Source organism: Mesoplodon bidens (genome assembly GCF_964165515.1).
Source record: "Mesoplodon bidens genome assembly, chromosome: 3".
Classification (NCBI taxonomy): domain Eukaryota; kingdom Metazoa; phylum Chordata; class Mammalia; order Artiodactyla; family Ziphiidae; genus Mesoplodon; species Mesoplodon bidens.
In genome coordinates this window covers 14,347,436-14,365,374 of record NC_138178.1, presented here as the reverse complement: position 1 = coordinate 14,365,374, position 17,939 = coordinate 14,347,436, and the positions used below count along the sequence as shown (strand labels likewise).

Genomic DNA, 17,939 nt, shown 5'->3' with positions numbered 1-17,939 from the left:
TTCCCTTCATTTTGGCTCATTTGGTAAGCTAATGAACTAAAAGAAAAAATAGAAGTTTTAACCAAACAATTCTAAAGGATTTCAGAATTTCAAAACTTGGGAGTAATGAAGAGATTTGGCTCATTTAGCATCACAGGTTATCCAAACAAGTAAATAAAATGCTAATAGTCAATCTTCCACCAAAACTGTTGAGCTGTTCAGAATTCTTGGTATCAAAACTCAAAGGGAATGCTCTACCACAGAATCAAATCATTTAATATGCTAACATTAAATGATTTGCCAGTAATGAATACTACCATTAGGGTAGATATCTTTCCATGTCTTTGCACAGGTAGAAACACTCTAGAAGTATTTTAATCGCTTATGAAGAAGGAGAAGGAGAAAAAGGAGGAGGAGGGAAAAGAGAAGAAGGAGGAGGGGAGGGAGGGGAGAGAGAGGACTTCTTCCTATGTGTGACTTTTGCACTTTATGCGAAATTCTACCTTTACATACACTGCCCTATTGGCTTGTACTGAAAGTATCCGCTTACACATCTCCTTTTCTAGGTGCTCTCTGAGTAATGTGACCAGAGTACTGGTTGAGATTGTGGACACTTGGGGCTCACAGATCCAGGTTCTATTCCAAGTTCAATTCCTTGCTAAGTTTGAAAGGGTGAGTTCTCTAAACTCTCTAAAGGTTGAATGCTTCATCTAAATAGGGATAATAATAAATACCTGTCTCATAGGGCTGTTTGAGAGGAAATGAAATAGTACATGTAAAATTATGTGCCCTGAATACAGCAAGATCGACGATAATGATGATGATGGTGATGCTTTTCCCTCCCCCAACACCTAGCACAATTCCTTGTACATAGTAAGTAGTCAACACGTGTTTCTTGAATTGAGTTGAATTTCCCCATGCCATCTGTCTGATGAAGTCTTACATTTTCTTTCTGAAGGAGATGATTTTTGAGCAAAATTTTACAGAAAATCTGATGCCTTCACCTGACCACTGCTTGGAGACCCCATAGCGCTTTGTGCCCCTCTATGAACTCCTATCCCACGAGCCCAGAACTGTGTGTGTGCTCTGTCTTCTGAAGTTTGCAGCTTGCTACCTACCTGAGGGAGAATAAAATCAGCCTTTCATGAAACAGTGAGCTCCTTTTTTCTTTGCCTTTCCAGAGGTCAGGCGTGTGGTAGGAAAACAATAAATGCTTGTTCCTGGACCAAGTAGACGACACCTATGACCACTAACTGAACCCAAAGGGAGCGGTGTGCTCTCTAAAGGAAGGAGATAAGGGTTCATATCAGATCCTCTGTCAACCTTCAAGGCTCCACTCAGACCCCCCCCCCGCCAGCATGAAGCATAACCAGACCAACCCATACTCGCCCCCCCATTTCTGAGTCCTTATTTTAAATTAAACATAGTTGCTCGAGGTTGGGGGGTGGTATGTTAGTCCTGTTTCCTCAGACACCCCGTGAACTCTGTGAAGAGAGGATTAACTAATTATAAATTCTATTGCACAGAACAAGGACATGTAACAGGCAGGAAACAAATATTTGATTGCTTGATTTAGTTCTGTTTTCCAATGTGCTCGAAGTACTTCTCCAGAATTACCTAATTAATCCTAACTTGATGAGAAGAAAGGCATATTGGAGCTGCACAGACGGGAGCCAAGTCCTGGCACCCTCCGCGGTGTGAATGAGCAAGGGGTGTTCTTGCTGGCTCTGCCATAGTGCCTCTCTTTGGCCGGCACTCAATTTTTTGAACTAATAGCTTAGCACACGGAAAATTAGCATTTTACATAAACCGAAAACTAACTGCCGACCAAGTCTTCATGGCGTTGTTAACCAACAGGAAACCCTACTCGGAGTTTTTTTCCTCTAATTAAGTGGACTGAGAAGTGGTCCCAAGTCCTCCAGAAAGAGGATGGAGGGAACTACCATCTCCCCTGCGATCAGATAAACCCGCGTGGAAATAATTAGATCCGCTGCAACTGAGAGCTGACTACTCTCATTACGAACAGCTACAACTGACATTTCCAAAGAGTGTTAGCTAGACACCTCCCTCCTTCACAGAGTCTGCTCTTCTCCCGTTTTCCCATCAAGGATTCTCAGGAACCACGGTACTCATAATCGGCCTCCACAGTCATACGGTCTTTTTTTAACTTTTCAAAATGCTTTCACACCTGACTACCTATTGGACACCTGCAGCCACCCTCAAGACAGGTAGACAAGATCAGATAGACCGTCTCACTTTACACCAGCACAAAGAATCCCAGTGGCTGGCCCAAGGCCACAACCAATGAACAGTGGAAGGGGGACCTCAACTCAGCCTTCCCTCCCCGGTCCTCAGTGTTATTTTACCTCGCCGCTGACCAGTGGGCTGCCATGTGGCTGCTCAGCGCCGTCCTACACCGTGCCCGGCAAGATAACTTCTCTGAAACGGAGCACCCTAGGTTTCTCAAGAAGAGACGGGGTGTCCCTGACGAAAACACTGTCATTCAAATCCCTAGTCTTAACTGATGTGTTTCGCCATATTGAAGGCACGTTTCCATCCAAAATGGTTGACTGGGAGCCAGTCATGGTGTTCTAATCTTTGTTCATGCTGTCAGTGTGACATATGAAAGAAATATGAAGAAAGTGACAGGATGAAAACAAAGCTAGTGGCTGGTGTGAGATACACAGACAGGGTGTTAGCCCCACACTCACTGCAATTGGGTCAAGTTAACACCTCTTTTTTCCCCTACATATGCAGTGTGGAAAAGCTATTTATAAAATGTTTTTAAATATTTAGGACCAAATAAATCAATATTGTTGGGAAACACTTACTCTGACCAGAACTCATTTACTTGCCCTAGTCCCATGTGGATAACAGAACCGAGACTATCAGGATGATCCAAGACCGGGAATAAAACACATTCAGCACTTCTGCCTGGACTGCCCACCCAGGCCTGCTTTCAGGCTGCACACCGGCTGGTGACCTGGCACCAACAGTACGATGACCAAAGAGCAGCCTTGGGAATAATATTTAGAACGAATGTAACGAAAATAGGTCTTTCAGAAATTACCTGACTTTGCAATTCACTTTGCTGTTTCAGGCGGAGATTTTCAGGTGTATCTGCCACCGTGGTGAAGGACTGCTTTGGGTAGTGTCTGTGGAGAAATTTTTTTAAAGAACATAATTAAAATACTGTGTCACAAAACAATACTTTAACACCAGTTGTTTTATTCTTCCCTTCTGTCCCAATGGAAGAGGTGTCTCTCCTCTTAGCCAAGGTCACCTCTCTGTTATTATTCTGGGTCTCAAGCCCTCCTCCATTCTAATGAACCTCTATGACCCACTTATCCTCACTGTCTCCCAAAATTTCACCCTATGCTTCTCTATTCTGTGAGCTACATCCAGTCAGCATCCAAGCACACTCAAGGCTCCCCTGACTTCTATCTCTCCCTCCACCCACACTATTCTAGCATGAGGTCCTAGAGTCTGTTCTCTCCTTCAGCCAAACTTGCTTACAAAGAGGACTAAGCTCACTGTCTCTGCTCATCTCTTCCAGCTCTCTCCTCAATGCTATGCATTCTAGCTCGTTTCCAGACGTTTCTCTGGTTAAAGCTGTAATGGCTTCCTGCAGCACAGAGGATCCAACAGACATCTTTTGGGCTTCCTCTTGCTTAGCCTCTCCTCCATCCTCTTCCTCGGTGTCTTTGTCCCCACATGCTCCTGGCCAGCTTCTCCCCTTCTAGCTGTTCCTCCTCTGTCTCCTGGGGGCTCCTCTCTGCCCATCCTCCTTCAGGGCTCTAACAGGCTTTCTTCTCTTCTCAGCGTACGCCTGGGTGATCGCCGGGGTGATCTCACTCGTTCCCACAGCTCTGGGTACCCCTTCTATGCATGCTGATCACTTCCAAATCTACACCTCTAGCCCAGCTTTCCCTCCTGAATTTCAGAGCCACTGGCATTTCCACTTGTGCATACCCCATATTCACCACACATTCAGTCTGAAATCCAACAGTCCATCATCCCAGCACAATCCCACCACTACTTCCTCCCCGTGTATTCTCTTTCATTAATTAGTGCCCAGTTGCCCACACCAGAAACCTGGGAGCAATCTTGACTCTGCACACATCTAATCAGTCCATCACCAAGTCTATTGATTTTATCTCCTAAACGTGTCTTGATTATATTTACTTCTCTCCGTCTCCACTGCATTTTTTCATTTTAGGCCACGTTTATCGTTTAGGTAACTACAACACTTGCCAGTCTTGCCCTCCTAATCCAACTCGCCAAAGCAAACTTTCCACAATGCCAACCTGATCACCTGACTCCTCTGAGTAAAACCTTTCCATGGCTTCCCATTGATCCAAGGAAAAAAGTCTAGCCTCGGGTCCCCCAAGGCCCCCACGATGAGCCTTCTGCACACTTCTCGCTCACATCCATGCTCTGGCTGAGAAGTTCACCCTTCTCTTTCCCACCTCTTCCCCTGCATGCTTTTCCCTGGCCTGGAACACCCCACTTCTCTGGCTAACTCCTCTTTATCTGTTAGGTCTCGCCTTCGATTTTACTTTCTCCAGGAAGCCTTTCTGGTCTCGCAAATGTGTCCTAGAATGTACTTTCTGTCCCATTATGATTTTTTTCGTATTCATTTGTATGTTCCTATTGACATGTCTCTGTCTCACAGTACAAGGAAAGTTCTGCGCGGCCGCAAGAACAGGCTATCTTGTCCCTTGTCAGAGCACATTCAGCACCTACCAGCATCTGGCTCATATGACTTCAATAAATATTTGTGGAAAGAAGAATAGAAGGGAGGGAGGGAGGAGGGTAGGAGAAAGAGGAGAGAGAAGGAGCCATATGACTACAGTGCATGTCAGGCTACAGAAAGCTTCATTACATCATACATAATGACATATATGCTAACACACAAGCCCTCCTGGTGGTGAAGTGATGGCGTCTACTCCCACGCGTGGTTAAGAGCCCTAGCGACTGCCTCTGCTCCCCACGCCCAGCCGGCACGGAGGGTACATCTCTGGCTGCTGTGACTCTGTCACCACAAAAGCTGTGGAGCTCAGAGCCGTCCCTCCAAGAGCCCCCACTCCCTGTTTCCTTCTCCGTGGCCCCTCTCCTTGGTGATGTCCACCTTCCAAATCTTCCTGTGGTTTCTCAAAAGTCCTCTAAGCCTCACTATTTCACCATAATTTTCTTGCCTTCTTAGAGCAGATACAAACTTAATTTAAATTTTTTCATGATAACTCAAGGTCATCTAAATAGACATTATCAGATCATGATACAAAGCAGTAGTGCTTTCACAGTTTACAAAGGTTGGAATGGCCTAAATCGCATGAGATCGTTGCACTTTTATGTCTGTTGGACTGGCAAAGAGATCATTTCTCACACACAGCAGTTGGCCTTGCACAGCCTTCTTCCCTTCTGGTTTCCTTCTTCTATCCCAGGGTAAGCAACTAGAGAGTAGTCAAGTTTAGTGAAATGCTGGTAAAACTAGAGTTACTGGTTCAAGTGAGGAAGCTGTAATAGGCAAGGTGTCTCCCTCTCCGTATCCGGAAGTCATAGACTTCGTGTCAGCCGCACACTATGGGGGCTACTTATTTTTCTTTTTAATTTATTGAAGTATAGTGGACTTACAACATTATATTACTTTCAAGTGTACAACACAGTGATTCGATATTTTTATAGATTACTTGGGGGCTACTTCTGAACTGTGCTCCAAACAGGTGAAGCTGGACAGACAACTTCAGTGTGTTTCAGAATGTTTGCAACTCAATCTTGGAGAGCTGAACTTCACTGGACTTTAAAATGTACCCATTATGTATGTACTGGTATACTTTAAAGCTAAAATAACAAATTAGCACTTTTTTCTTTCAAAATACATTCTGTGGAATAAACTTTCACAGAGATTTTCAGGATTTCCACAATGTTTAATTCAAAAATGTTTATGTAGGTATTTTAACTACTTTTGAAACTGTAATTAAAATCTACTCTCAAACATGTTACAGAAAGTTTAACCCGTTGAGACTGTACTATACTAACTTGCAGGTTAACTCAGTTTAGGGGCAGACTTTGAGGGGACAACCTTCTCCTGCCATTTACGTTTAATTAAAAATTATGTTTAAAAGCTAAAAATTGCATTTTAAATTAAACATAAATTAAATATTAAACAGAATTTTTAAGTAAACATAATTTAAAAATTAAACAGAATTTTTAATTAAACAGCATTCTAAGATGGAAAACTGAACTGTTGGGGGGGCGGGACATTCAATTTGCAATTGCTTCTCTGTATGTACATGAACTTGGCCCACACCAGGCAAAAACAACGTCTACTTGGATACTAACAAAACTTCACTTGCCACTCATATCTCCCATTTTAAAGTTATCATTTCATGAAAATAATCTATTCCCACCATTTGATTTTATAATGCAAAAAGGTGATAGATTTGAACTTACAAAATACATGCATATAAATAAAACACCACTTTAACACATTTGATATTGGGAACCCATACTAAGTTCTATTTGGAACAAGGTTTTACACTGAAAAGAAAAACAAATTGAAAAGCTGCTGCTTTTTTCTTTCTTTCTTTCTTTTTAGAGGACATACTCTGCTCACCTGACGGCCAAAGCAACAAACTTACTGACATGCTGAGCAATTATATTGAGGACTATAAACAGATTGTAATACTTTGCACTTTTTCCAATATCCTTCCCAATCCTAAAATTTAATGATTTTGTAATAATGGGTAACATAACTTTCTCTAAAGATGCATAACAAGAAGGAACTATCCAAATTTTTGATCCAGAAGAAAAATTCAACTTTGTATTAATAACCACAATAAAAAATGCCAAGGAAAGGAAGAATTCATATCTGAAACTACTAGGAGTCATGAGCACTACAATGGATTAAAATCTAAGGCTTTGGGGACCAAAGTTATCTTCAGAGCTAGCAAAATTCAAGTGAAGGACTTCCCTGGTGGTGCAGTGGTTAAGAATCCGCCTGCCGGGCTTCCCTGGTGGCGCAGTGGTTGAGAGTCCGCCCGCCGATGCAGGGAACACGGGTTCGTGCCCCGGTCTGGGAAGATCTCACATGCTGCGGAGCAGCTGGGCCCATGAGCCATGGCCGCTGAGCCTGCGCGTCCGGAGCCTGTGCTCCGCAACAGGAGGGGCCACAACAGTGAGAGGCCCACGTACCGCAAAAAAAAAAAAAAAAGAATCCGCCTGCCAATGCAGGGGACACGGGTTTGAGCCCTGGTCCGGGAAGATCCTACATGTCACAGAACAACTAAGCCCGTGCGCCACAACTACTGAAGCCCGCATGCCTAGAGCCAGCCCATGCTCCGCAACAAGAGAAGCCATCGCAGTGAGAAGCCCACGCACCACAACAGTAGCCCCCGCTCACCGCAACTAGAGAAAGCCTACGTGCAGCAACAAAGACCCAACGCAGCCAAAATTAAATAAATAAATAAATTTATTTTAAAAATTCAAGTGAATAGGGTCTTGGGAAAAAGTGCCTAACAATCAAAAGAGAGTGGAATCGTCTCATGAGTTGGAACCATGAGACACTGAAGTAGTAAATGTAATTACAGACGTGGCAGCACACACTATTTACATAAAAAATACTAATTACAACATCTGGAGAAACCTAATGAATTTTGCCAAACTGGACACATCTGAAAATCCTCGATTTCTCAATGTCACGTCCATGTAGCGATGCCATCTAAACTAATCTGACGATATTCTGCTCTGAAGTCATAGTCTCAACTCCCACCCACTCACTGCCCCATCCATAAAAGAAAAACAGACCCAGAAATAAACTGAGGGCTCAGTGGTCCCTCACGGGATCAGAGGAACAGAGAAGCAAAGCATTTTAAAGCTAATTGACGGTACCATACAGTTAATTCTAGCTCTACACAAATACTGCATTTAAATAATTGTAGAAGGTCTTCCTAAAATAAATGTCTTGAAAAGAAAGCTCCAGGAAAGATGATTTCTTCACTAGGCTTAGAGGAAGAAGGACATTTTCTCCTTGTCCATATTAGGGGACAGAACTTGGGGCATAAGGCACGGGGCATGAAAAACACATGTTCAAAAGGAATCAGGAAAAAAGTAAAAAGAAAAAACCCAAAAGGTGGGGTGGATAAATGGGTACATTGAAATATTTCCTGGATAATAAAATATAATCATGGAACTATGACAAATAACACATTGGGAGCTGGTGGAAAGATCTGAAGAATATCGTGAAATGTTTAAGCATCATAAACAGAAGCCTCTTAGCTGAAATATGCAGGAATTGGATGAAGCGTATGTGTCAAGATTAGGCTGACAGCTGCAACAAATCCAGATTTCGATGAAATGCTACATTAAAGATAAATCAAAAGAGAAAGAATCAAGATAATCACAGAAGACCACAACTGAAACAGCAAAGTTAGGTCACAGAAAGAGGGTTTCCCAATTTTTTCATCTCTGTGAGATTCAGTTGACAAGAATATAGGAAAAGTTGTATGTAAACCAGGAGACCAGAGCTGGGGGTAGTGAGGAAGGCAGTGTAATAAGCAAATGGCAACCTCCACAGAGATAGTAATGAGACAGAACAGTATCAGAGAAGAGCAAGAATCCAGAAGCTCTCACTGTTTACCCAGAGCCCAGGGGTCACGAGAGCACTGGAGCCAAATGGCCTGGGTCTGGACGTGGCTTTTCCACCTACTGTGTGCCTTTGGCAGGTTTCTTAATCTCTCTGGCCTCAAGTTCCTCATCTGTGAAATCAACACAATGATAGCACTTGTTACGCTTGTTGCAAAATGAACACCTGTAAAGCATTTCAATCAGTGTCTGGCTCATCATAGGCAGTCAATAAAATATCTATGATTAATAACAAAAAATATTATGATTACTATTATGTCTACTATTACTTTCTCTTTGCTTTACTGCAAAGTGACTTAACCTCTGTGTCTCATTGCCTTCATTGCCTTCATCTATATAGCTTCTTGCTAGAAACACATGAAAGAGCTTTATAAATGGAAACCTACTATAAATGTGAGATATGAGTAAACCACTTAGATATATAAAGCTAAGATCGTTAGGAATTTATTTATCGTAAACTCTGCAGTAATACAATGGTTCTCAACCACTGTCCCTGGAGGATAGCTAGCAACAGGCAACGTCAGGAGACATTTTTGGTTGTCACAACCGGGGGAGGTGGTGAGGAGACAGATGCTATTGGCATCCAGTGAGCAGAGGCCAGGGATGCTGCTAAACATCCTGCAGTGCACAGGACGGCCCCCACTCCAAAATATCCGCAGTGCTGAGGTTGCGGACCCTACATAATAGATCTCTAACATTATAAGAGGCCACTAATTTTAAGACTGCTAGCTGTTTCCAACTGCTAGCTGTTTCAAGATTTTCCAAGAGATCTTCCAGAAAAAGATCAGAGATCTCTTTTTTCATTCTCACCTGCCTGGCAAAGTCAAATGGCCTGCCATCTCCCTCTAATCCTGTGCCACACCGTGGGTCAGTGACTCCTGTCTGAGTCTCCTCCTCACCAGCACGTAAGTCTACCCACTGTCCCCAGTTTATTGTTTCTCTGACCACTGTTACAGTGCTACTCAAGCTAGAAACGCTGAGAACAGAACTCAGGTGTCAGAAGCATTTGTTATCATATCATTATTTACTGATGGGCCCTGTGCAGAAAAGAGTAAATAGAGCAGGCCCAAATGCTCTATATGAAAAGCCAGCTTTCAAGGCTGGCCCTTGGCTAGTGTCTAAGAACCTGGATTCCGGGAGGGTTCCCACCACCATCCGTTGATAAGGGTGGAGCGCTGTGCCTGAGCTGCTTGTACAAACAGTAAGGTTGATGCAGAACACGTGCTCTCCTTCTGGGAGTCTGGAGTTTGGGTACGTGCCAGGCAGAGGTACCTCTGTAAAGAGCCCCCGGCAGAAACCCTGGGAGCTGAGTCTCTATCGAGCTTGAGTGGTTGTGGCAACGTGTGACGCGTGCTGTCACAGTTCATTGCCGGGGGGGCTAAGTGTGTCCCGTGTGACCTTCTGGGAGAGACCTCTGGAAGCCCATGCTTAGTTTCCTCTGCATTCTGCCCCATGCGCCTTTTCCCTTTGCTGGTTTTGCTTTGTATCTTTTTGCCGTAATAAATCATAGCCACAGGTATGACTCTAGGCTGCGTCCTGGGAGGCCTCCCAGAGAATCATCAAGCCTGGGGGCAGTCTTGGGGACCTTAGGCCCTCTTCTGCCTAACAACTTACCATTCATGAAAGAGGAACTGTATTAACATTTTTAGTATATTATCTGCTTTAAGAAAATGCGGGCTTCCCTGGTGGCGCAGTGGTTGAGAGTCTGCCTGCTAATGCAGGGGACGCGGGTTCGAGCCCTGGGCTGGGAGGATCCCACGTGCCGCGGAGCAACTGGGCCCGTGAGCCACAACTGCTGAGCCTGCGCATCTGGAGCCTGTGCTCCGCAACGAGAGGCCGCGATAGTGAGAGGCCCGCGCACTGCGATGAAGAGTGGCCCCCGCTTGCCACAGCTAGAGAAAGCCCTCGCACAGAAACGAAGACCCAACACAGCAAAAATAAATAAATTAATAAACTCCTACCCCCAACATCTTCTTAAAAAAAAAAAAAAAAAAAAAAAAAAAGAAAATGCAGCTTTATCTCTTAAGAACATTTAAAAGGCAGAAGTTCTGACCTCACGTTATTAAATTGACTCTTCAGTTCTGCCTTTCTGAGTCAGGTGAGCGCCTGATGACTTTTCTTTGGACCATCTTTTTACGCTCTGATTTTACCCAAGGAAGTAATTTTATCCAAGGGTCAAGGTCATAACTATATTGGATAGTGGGGAGACAACAGAAGGTTTGAACACAATTTTAAGTATCTCCCGAATTAGAACAACTCCATTTTGTAGCAATAATGATTGTTTCACATCATTCAAAATTATCTTTAAAAAGTGAAAAATAAAACATTTTAAAATAACCAGGCCCGGAGAGAGATTACCACCACCAGGGTCGTCTATGAAGCTACTTATAAAGGATGCAATTCAGCAAAAAAGGAAATAATTCCAGAAGGACAAGCTAACATGCAAAAAGGAATGTTAAGCAAATAAAATGCTAAATGCGATGCACCACACACATGCATACGCATACACACGCCCACATACACACAACATTGTATGGAAAAAGACAAAGCTAAAACATCTGATAGTAAACTGAGAAGGTAGCATGGAAATAAAGCATTCTGAGGTCCTTCTGCTCTTCATGAGAAAGGTTAAGACATTACTGAATTTTAAACTGTGCTGAAATAAATGTGGTAAAATTCTAAGGGTAACAACAAAGAATGGAAATATAACACATAAATTCAAATCCTATAAAAGGGAAAAATCAATTTTTTTTAAAGTGCCAAAACTCAAACTCAATAAAATTAAGAAAAAGAAAGAGAATAGAAACAAAAAGCGTAGAATAAACGAGACAAATAGAAATTTAACAGTTGGGAGAAACAATTCAATAATCACAAAAATGTAAATGGGTTACATCTGCTAGCTAAAAGATCAATATATAGTCATATTTTTTAACTCCACTATAAAATAGCTATATTAAAATGAGACAAAATATACTTTTAAAGTAAAGGCATTATTAAGAATAGAGACACTCTACAGTGATGAAGGCTCAAGTCACCAAAAAAGCATCGTGTTAAATGTAGATTTTTAAAAATATGTGTGTGTGTATATATGTATGCACATATATATAAGGAGAGAGGGAGAAAGAGAGAGAGAGAGAGATTGTGTGCACGTGCGTGCAACATTGCCGACAGGGAAAACTGGCATATTCACCAATATGGTGAGAGATTTCAACACCCCTCTCCCATTTATCGCTGGGTCAAGCAAACAGACACAAAATGAATAAATATATCAAATATGTGAAATACGGAATTTGTGACAATAACACTAGTAATGTCTCTCCACGGGGCAGTATTCAACCTATCTAATAAGCAGCATATCATGAACACCCACCAATCAAAAGGGGCCTCAGAGCCGGCCTGGCCATGAACCACTGTCAGGACTCACCAGTGTGGACTGAGGACCACCAGTCTGCCTCCAAGGCAGGAAAAAGCAGGATGCCAACGTGTGCCATATGGAATGACAGCAGAATCATGAAAAGAAATGACACTGTCTCAGTTGTAATATCAACTCTTCATACGTGTATCCGGCCCCATCGTTTACAGCCTCCCTGAGGTTGGCTGCTTTGGAGCCCAGATGTAGTAAGAAAAGGAAACAGCATGAAACTGGGGTGGGGACAGATGCAGGATGAGAAGGGAGGGGAAGAGAGAAAGAGAGGAAGACTTTAACCCAGGCTGGCATCTGCCATCACACACTAAACATGAGAAACAACTGCTAGATCTCCATGAAGAAAACGCATCCAGCAGGAGGGGCCCAAGGAGCCCCGTGCTCTGCACAGAAAAGTTTCTAACGGCAAAGGAGCAACAGGGACAAACGCAGCACGAGGACACACAGGCCAGGCACGGCTTTGAAGACGAGATCAAATCAGACCTACTCATGAAGGGATAGGGTCTCAGGGATGGTGAGACGGAGCTGCTTCAGACAGAAACATGAACTGGTACATTTATATCTACAATGTGCTGTGCTCCTTCCAAAACTAAAATGTTAACAGATTTGTTTAAGGAAGACCTCCTCCATGGCCGAAAAAATCTGAACTGAAGCCAGCTCCAAACAGCCACGGGCCTTCCTTTGTAAATGCTTTTGCTGCCTAAGCACACTTTGCCGGACACATCAGGGAGTTTCTCCTACCATTTTCTTTCCCACCTGGAAATCTCACAGGGCCTGAACACCCAAAGCCATGCACTGGGCTTCTTTACCTGGTTCTTCAAGGGCAAAGCATACAGGCGCTCACATTCCTAGTCTCCATTTATACTTCTTTCTCCAAAAGAATATCCTAAAGCTCACGTTCATTGTATTGGAAGGTTTTTGTTTGTTAAAGAGCAATAATGGAAAATGGCATATTACGTAAGAGAAGGAGAAAACCTGCAAGTTTTTTTCCTTTGAATAAAAATTCCTGGGAAATTCCGTAACTATTAATAATTTGCAAAAACCATCCTACTTTGGTTATCCTTTCAGATGTGTAAAATTGTATAAATTAGGAAATTCTCATAGCAAATGTTTTAAGACCTAGATGATAACACTGAGTAAAAACAATTCCACATTATTTCTACTAATATTCCAGTGTGAGTGCTGTCAGGGAAATTAACATCTAATGGGTAGAAGCATTTTAAGATCATATCTTTTTTACATATTGGGGTCAATCTGGGCATTTTCTACCTAACGTAACTCCTTAAGTAAACATTTGTTTGTGTATGATTAACACTATGCAACGTCAGCAAAAGACATATTATAATTTTACTCATGATATTCTTCCAGTATCTTCGAGTTTAACACGCTTCTTTCACTCTCTTGCTATGTCATTGATGTGATGTCTCTTCATAGATTTCTCTCCCCAGCTGTCATCGCGTTCTTAATTCTACCACTAATCTTCCCTGCAGCACCTCCATAAACAACTCCCATATAATGCCACTGGTTGCAAAACATCAATTTTTATGATTTAAAAAAAGACGGTGAATTAGAGCAAGTAAATGGGGAGTGCTCTTCAGAAAGGAGGTTTACAAGAGCCGCTGGTAGATCACATAAAAGCGAAAAATGGATTATGGTAATGTACCTCCCGTACGTGAAATACAAGCCCAGCTGAAAGGAGGTACAGAAAGCAAACCCCTGGCTCTCTAAAGGGCAGTCAATAACCTAACGATTTACCAAATTCTCTTTCTGTCTGTAAGGGTCAAAAACTTGCCACCCTCTGGATTACTTCCTCGGCGGGACTCCATTGTAACCTCTATCGTGTGTTTACAAAAGAGGCCATGATCAAAGGGATTACACAGAAAACCGACCACACTATGAAATGCTTATCAGCTATTGGAACATGTCACCTAGATTTTGAATTACTCTGTAAAAGGTGAGTAATTAATACACATACACACACCCCAGATGCTGTTTAAGAAAAATATGAGCTGGTAGAGGAGAGTCTGTGCCCTATGCTGTTACTGACATTGACCGTGAGAATGTATAAACAGGGGCACACGTGCAGCTGGGCAGCTCTGTGATTCATGCCCAGGAACCACCAAAAGGTGCTGGTGACTAGAGCCAAGAGAACACATACAGATCTGGGACTCAAGTATCTGAGGCATTACCACAGTCTGAAAAATATTAAAAACAAAGTTCCTAGGAAAACAGAACATTAGAAACACAAGAAAGATCACATTATCTTCCTTTGGTAAAAATAATAATAAACATAGTACCTATAGCAAATACTCAGTATCTGTAAAAATAATTACGTAAAGCTTAAAGAAAGGGGGGGAAGCATAATTCTATTTTTTAGAAAGACCTACGCAAACCTAAAAATGTGATATTATACCCAGCTGTGCATTTTTGGTAAAAATGTTATAGTCTCACAGAAAAATGTGTGGCCAAAAATCAAATCAAATAAATTGTGGGTAACTAAGAAGAAGAGCCACTACCACTGGCATATTGGTCTATACTTGGCCCATGTGTTACCACCCATGCTCAGGGCAGACATCACTAATTCACACCACTCCTCCTGAAGCGTCCAGAAAAGACCCAACGTTCTTCTCAACGTAGCACTCCAGGCAACGACCGCCAAACCTCCGGGACCACAGGCTAAATCTCCTTGCCCTCCACAGACTCTACTTATTTGACAATTTGCAGGTCAGTTGTTTCCTAACTTTACAGGCTATGAAAGTAATATCAAGAATCTAAAAGCTATTTAACCATCGGCCTCCACTATGCAATTAGTGATATATCCTGGTGGAACAGAGGAAGACTTCAACATACTTCAATTTGTTCAGTGCTAAACTGTGTACAATAATTCATTTGATGTGGTTTCAGAATAGGCAGACTGGGGGAAAACAAAGGAAACTGTACCAAAATTAGCATCTTTTAGACCAGTGTGGGTTAGAGAAAAGGAACTCATAGAAGACAACATCACCAACTACTTAGGGTGTCCCTGCCTGTCCCCCTCTAAGCAAGTCACATTCCTTTCCTAGGTACCTCAGGCAGAGTCTAACCACAAAACAGATCAACTCTTCTTTAAATGTACTTTTTTCTGGCTATTGATTATACAATTAAATGAAAACACAATAGGCCTGTACTGCTGCTGTGGTCAGTGCCTTGGATGAAGAGAAGGATATGCAGGTTAATGGCACAGGGAGAAAAGAGGGACTTTGTGAAAGGTCTGAATGAAATGCTCCATTTTAAAAGGAAAATAGTTATTACCTTCAAAATTGTACGTATTCGCTTCAATATGTTTGACTCAAGTGGCAAACCAAGCACCTCCCACCCAAAGTCCAATGGAAATACTTTTTAAATGTACATAAACACATATATAATAAATACATATATAAACATACAGAGAGAGAGAGAGAGAGAGAGACAATGTTAGTTTTTTAAAAGCACTGACTGCAGAGAGGAAAAATTAAAGACACCTTAGTTGATAGTTGATGGATAGAGTCAAAACTGTTGACCAGATATAAGGGGGCTCTGGAAATGTCAGCAGGGTCCCCAGGCTATCTGAAAACCAGCCGGCTCCTTGGGCCCTTTCCCTTCTCCATTTACTCCCCATTCAGAGCATATTCCACTGGCAGGAGAGGTGGTCACCCAGGCAGGTATCATCAGTCTTATGGGCAAAAGTATGGCTTTGAAATTTTGAAGGAAAATAGTTTTATACCGTATCAAACCATGAGGACAAAAATATGACATTTTCAGTGAAGCCAACTCAAGTTTGCAACCTATGCACTCTATATTTTTTAAATATTAAAATAAGACATTTTCCATAGTAACAAGAAATTTTAAGATACACCAAATTCAGTGGCAACTGAGAATGTGTTTTTAAAGCTCTGACTAGAGCCCACAGTAAGAAATGCGTCTTACCCCACAGCCCAGTACACAAAGTGTATATAAAATGGAAGTTTCCAAACAATATAGACATCTGTTCTGTCTGATGATCTCTAACATTTTTCTACTTTGTTCTAGTAGATTCCTTTTTTTTTTCTTTAATGCTGGTCTCAGCCCACTAAATCAATGTCCTAATCCAGGAATGGGTCCAATTCGCAGTTTGAAAAACACTGAACTCACAGAAGCAAAGCAAGAAAAAAATAAATTAAAAACCATAAAAAAATCTGAGGATCTACTGGACCTCCAAGTGTGGTATACTCTGTTGACTGGCAGGGTTTAAAGGCATAGGATGATGTGGCCAGGGAGGATTTTTGAAATGCCAACTGATTTTTTTTTCCTCCCAGTATTTCCCCTTCCGTCTGCACAACCTCTCACTCACTCTGACTCCTTCCAGAGTTCACAGTCTCGTTGGGGGATGACAAGGAAGAAAGCAGAAACGGCTGGCTAGTCCTTGCTTTTGTATCTCCTGACGCCTGAGACCATTAAGGAGTCTATGCTGATTGGCCCTTGAGAGGAAAAAAAATCACAGAGAAAGTGCCCTTAAGAGAGTATCACTCAGATGAAGAGGGGAGGGGAATAAAGAGAAGAGAGAGAGGAGACAGCAGGCATAGGCCTGGCTCAGAGCCCCAAGTCCGGGCAGAAAGGGCCATTGGCAGTCCCGAGAGTCAGTGGCCTATGGAGTCCGGAGACCACAGTGCCCTAGTATGTACTTCCACGCAGGACACAGAACCACTAGAACCAAGAAGGCTGTGGACAAAGGAACAAGAGACATCTCGGGTGACCTGTGTGAGCCTGGCCTTGAGAACCAGGTGATAAGGTCAAGATAAGGCCTCCTCCAAAGTCCTGGCAGCAAATCCCCAGTAATTTAGCCACAATCTTGGGGAAAAGGGGGTGAAATCCTACATTTACTTACCTTGGGTTTTCATCACCCCACCAGAATGAGGACTTGAGAGAAATTAAGTCGTTATAGGAAATTAAAGTTACATTTCTGGTACACTTTAGTTCAGGGCTGGGACTTATATCTCCTTCTTACTGAACCAAACCACATAGGTGTCTATTCTCCCAGGTAGATTAATTTATACAACCTAACTTTCAATGCTGTTCTTATAAGATTTAATTTTGTAGGATCAATCTATAAACAAAGCACAGAAAACTTTAGTTAATGCATAAATGTAAATATTATAAAGCTTTTAATTGCTAAAATGGTAAATATCAATCAATAAACACAAAAACTTTTCCTCAATAATCTTAAAGAGTTTAAAGGGATCCTGAGAACTGCTGGTTCAAACTACTGTTAGTGAAATTTTGTCACTTTAAATCATAAATATGCCAATCAACAAAATTATCTACTGGACTGAAGTAAAAGTTACACATTAAAGAATTCTGGTTTTAGACTAGATTTTGCCTACCCATGAGATCCAGGAATTTCAGACAGGGAAAATAATTTGAATGTTTTGCTCAATAAAAAAAAAACTTTAATGACTTTTCATCTGAGTTTTCAGATTCTAAATTAGTGATGTTCAACTTAATATGATGGTGCTTATTAATTATTTGAAAATATTTCAATGGTTAATATTAAATAATTTAGGCTTAATTATCTTATTGATCATTTATTTTTAAAATAACTGATTTTTCCTCTTACCCCAAACCCCAAAACCCCCACTGCAGCCTCTATGTTCACTTGTCTTTTCTGGACTCTGAATAATTTGCCAGTTTCATTCTAAAGCTACAGATGCTTCCTGTATCAAAAGCTTACAAAGATACTCTGGCATCAGTACCACAATAGCATTGTGCAGACAGAATAAAGACAATGCTATCCTTTCCAATAAAACTGAGGGAAGATCCAGACTACATGGAAAAAGCCATGGAGAAAAAGGAGAATTTTTTATGTGAAAGAGAAACTTCTTTTACTAAAAATAAAATA

At 41.9% G+C, this 17,939-nt stretch overlaps 1 protein-coding gene across 1 annotated transcript in view; it reads right to left on the bottom strand.

Moving 5' to 3' along the window:
• NEBL (nebulette) overlaps positions 1-17,939 on the bottom strand; it is a 341,624-nt gene that overhangs the window by 216,820 nt on the left and 106,865 nt on the right. Inside the window, exon 3 of the mRNA XM_081229877.1 lies at positions 3,050-3,134. Coding sequence (XP_081086003.1) covers positions 3,050-3,134 — 85 coding nt within the window. The remainder of the gene's footprint in view (positions 1-3,049; positions 3,135-17,939) is intronic.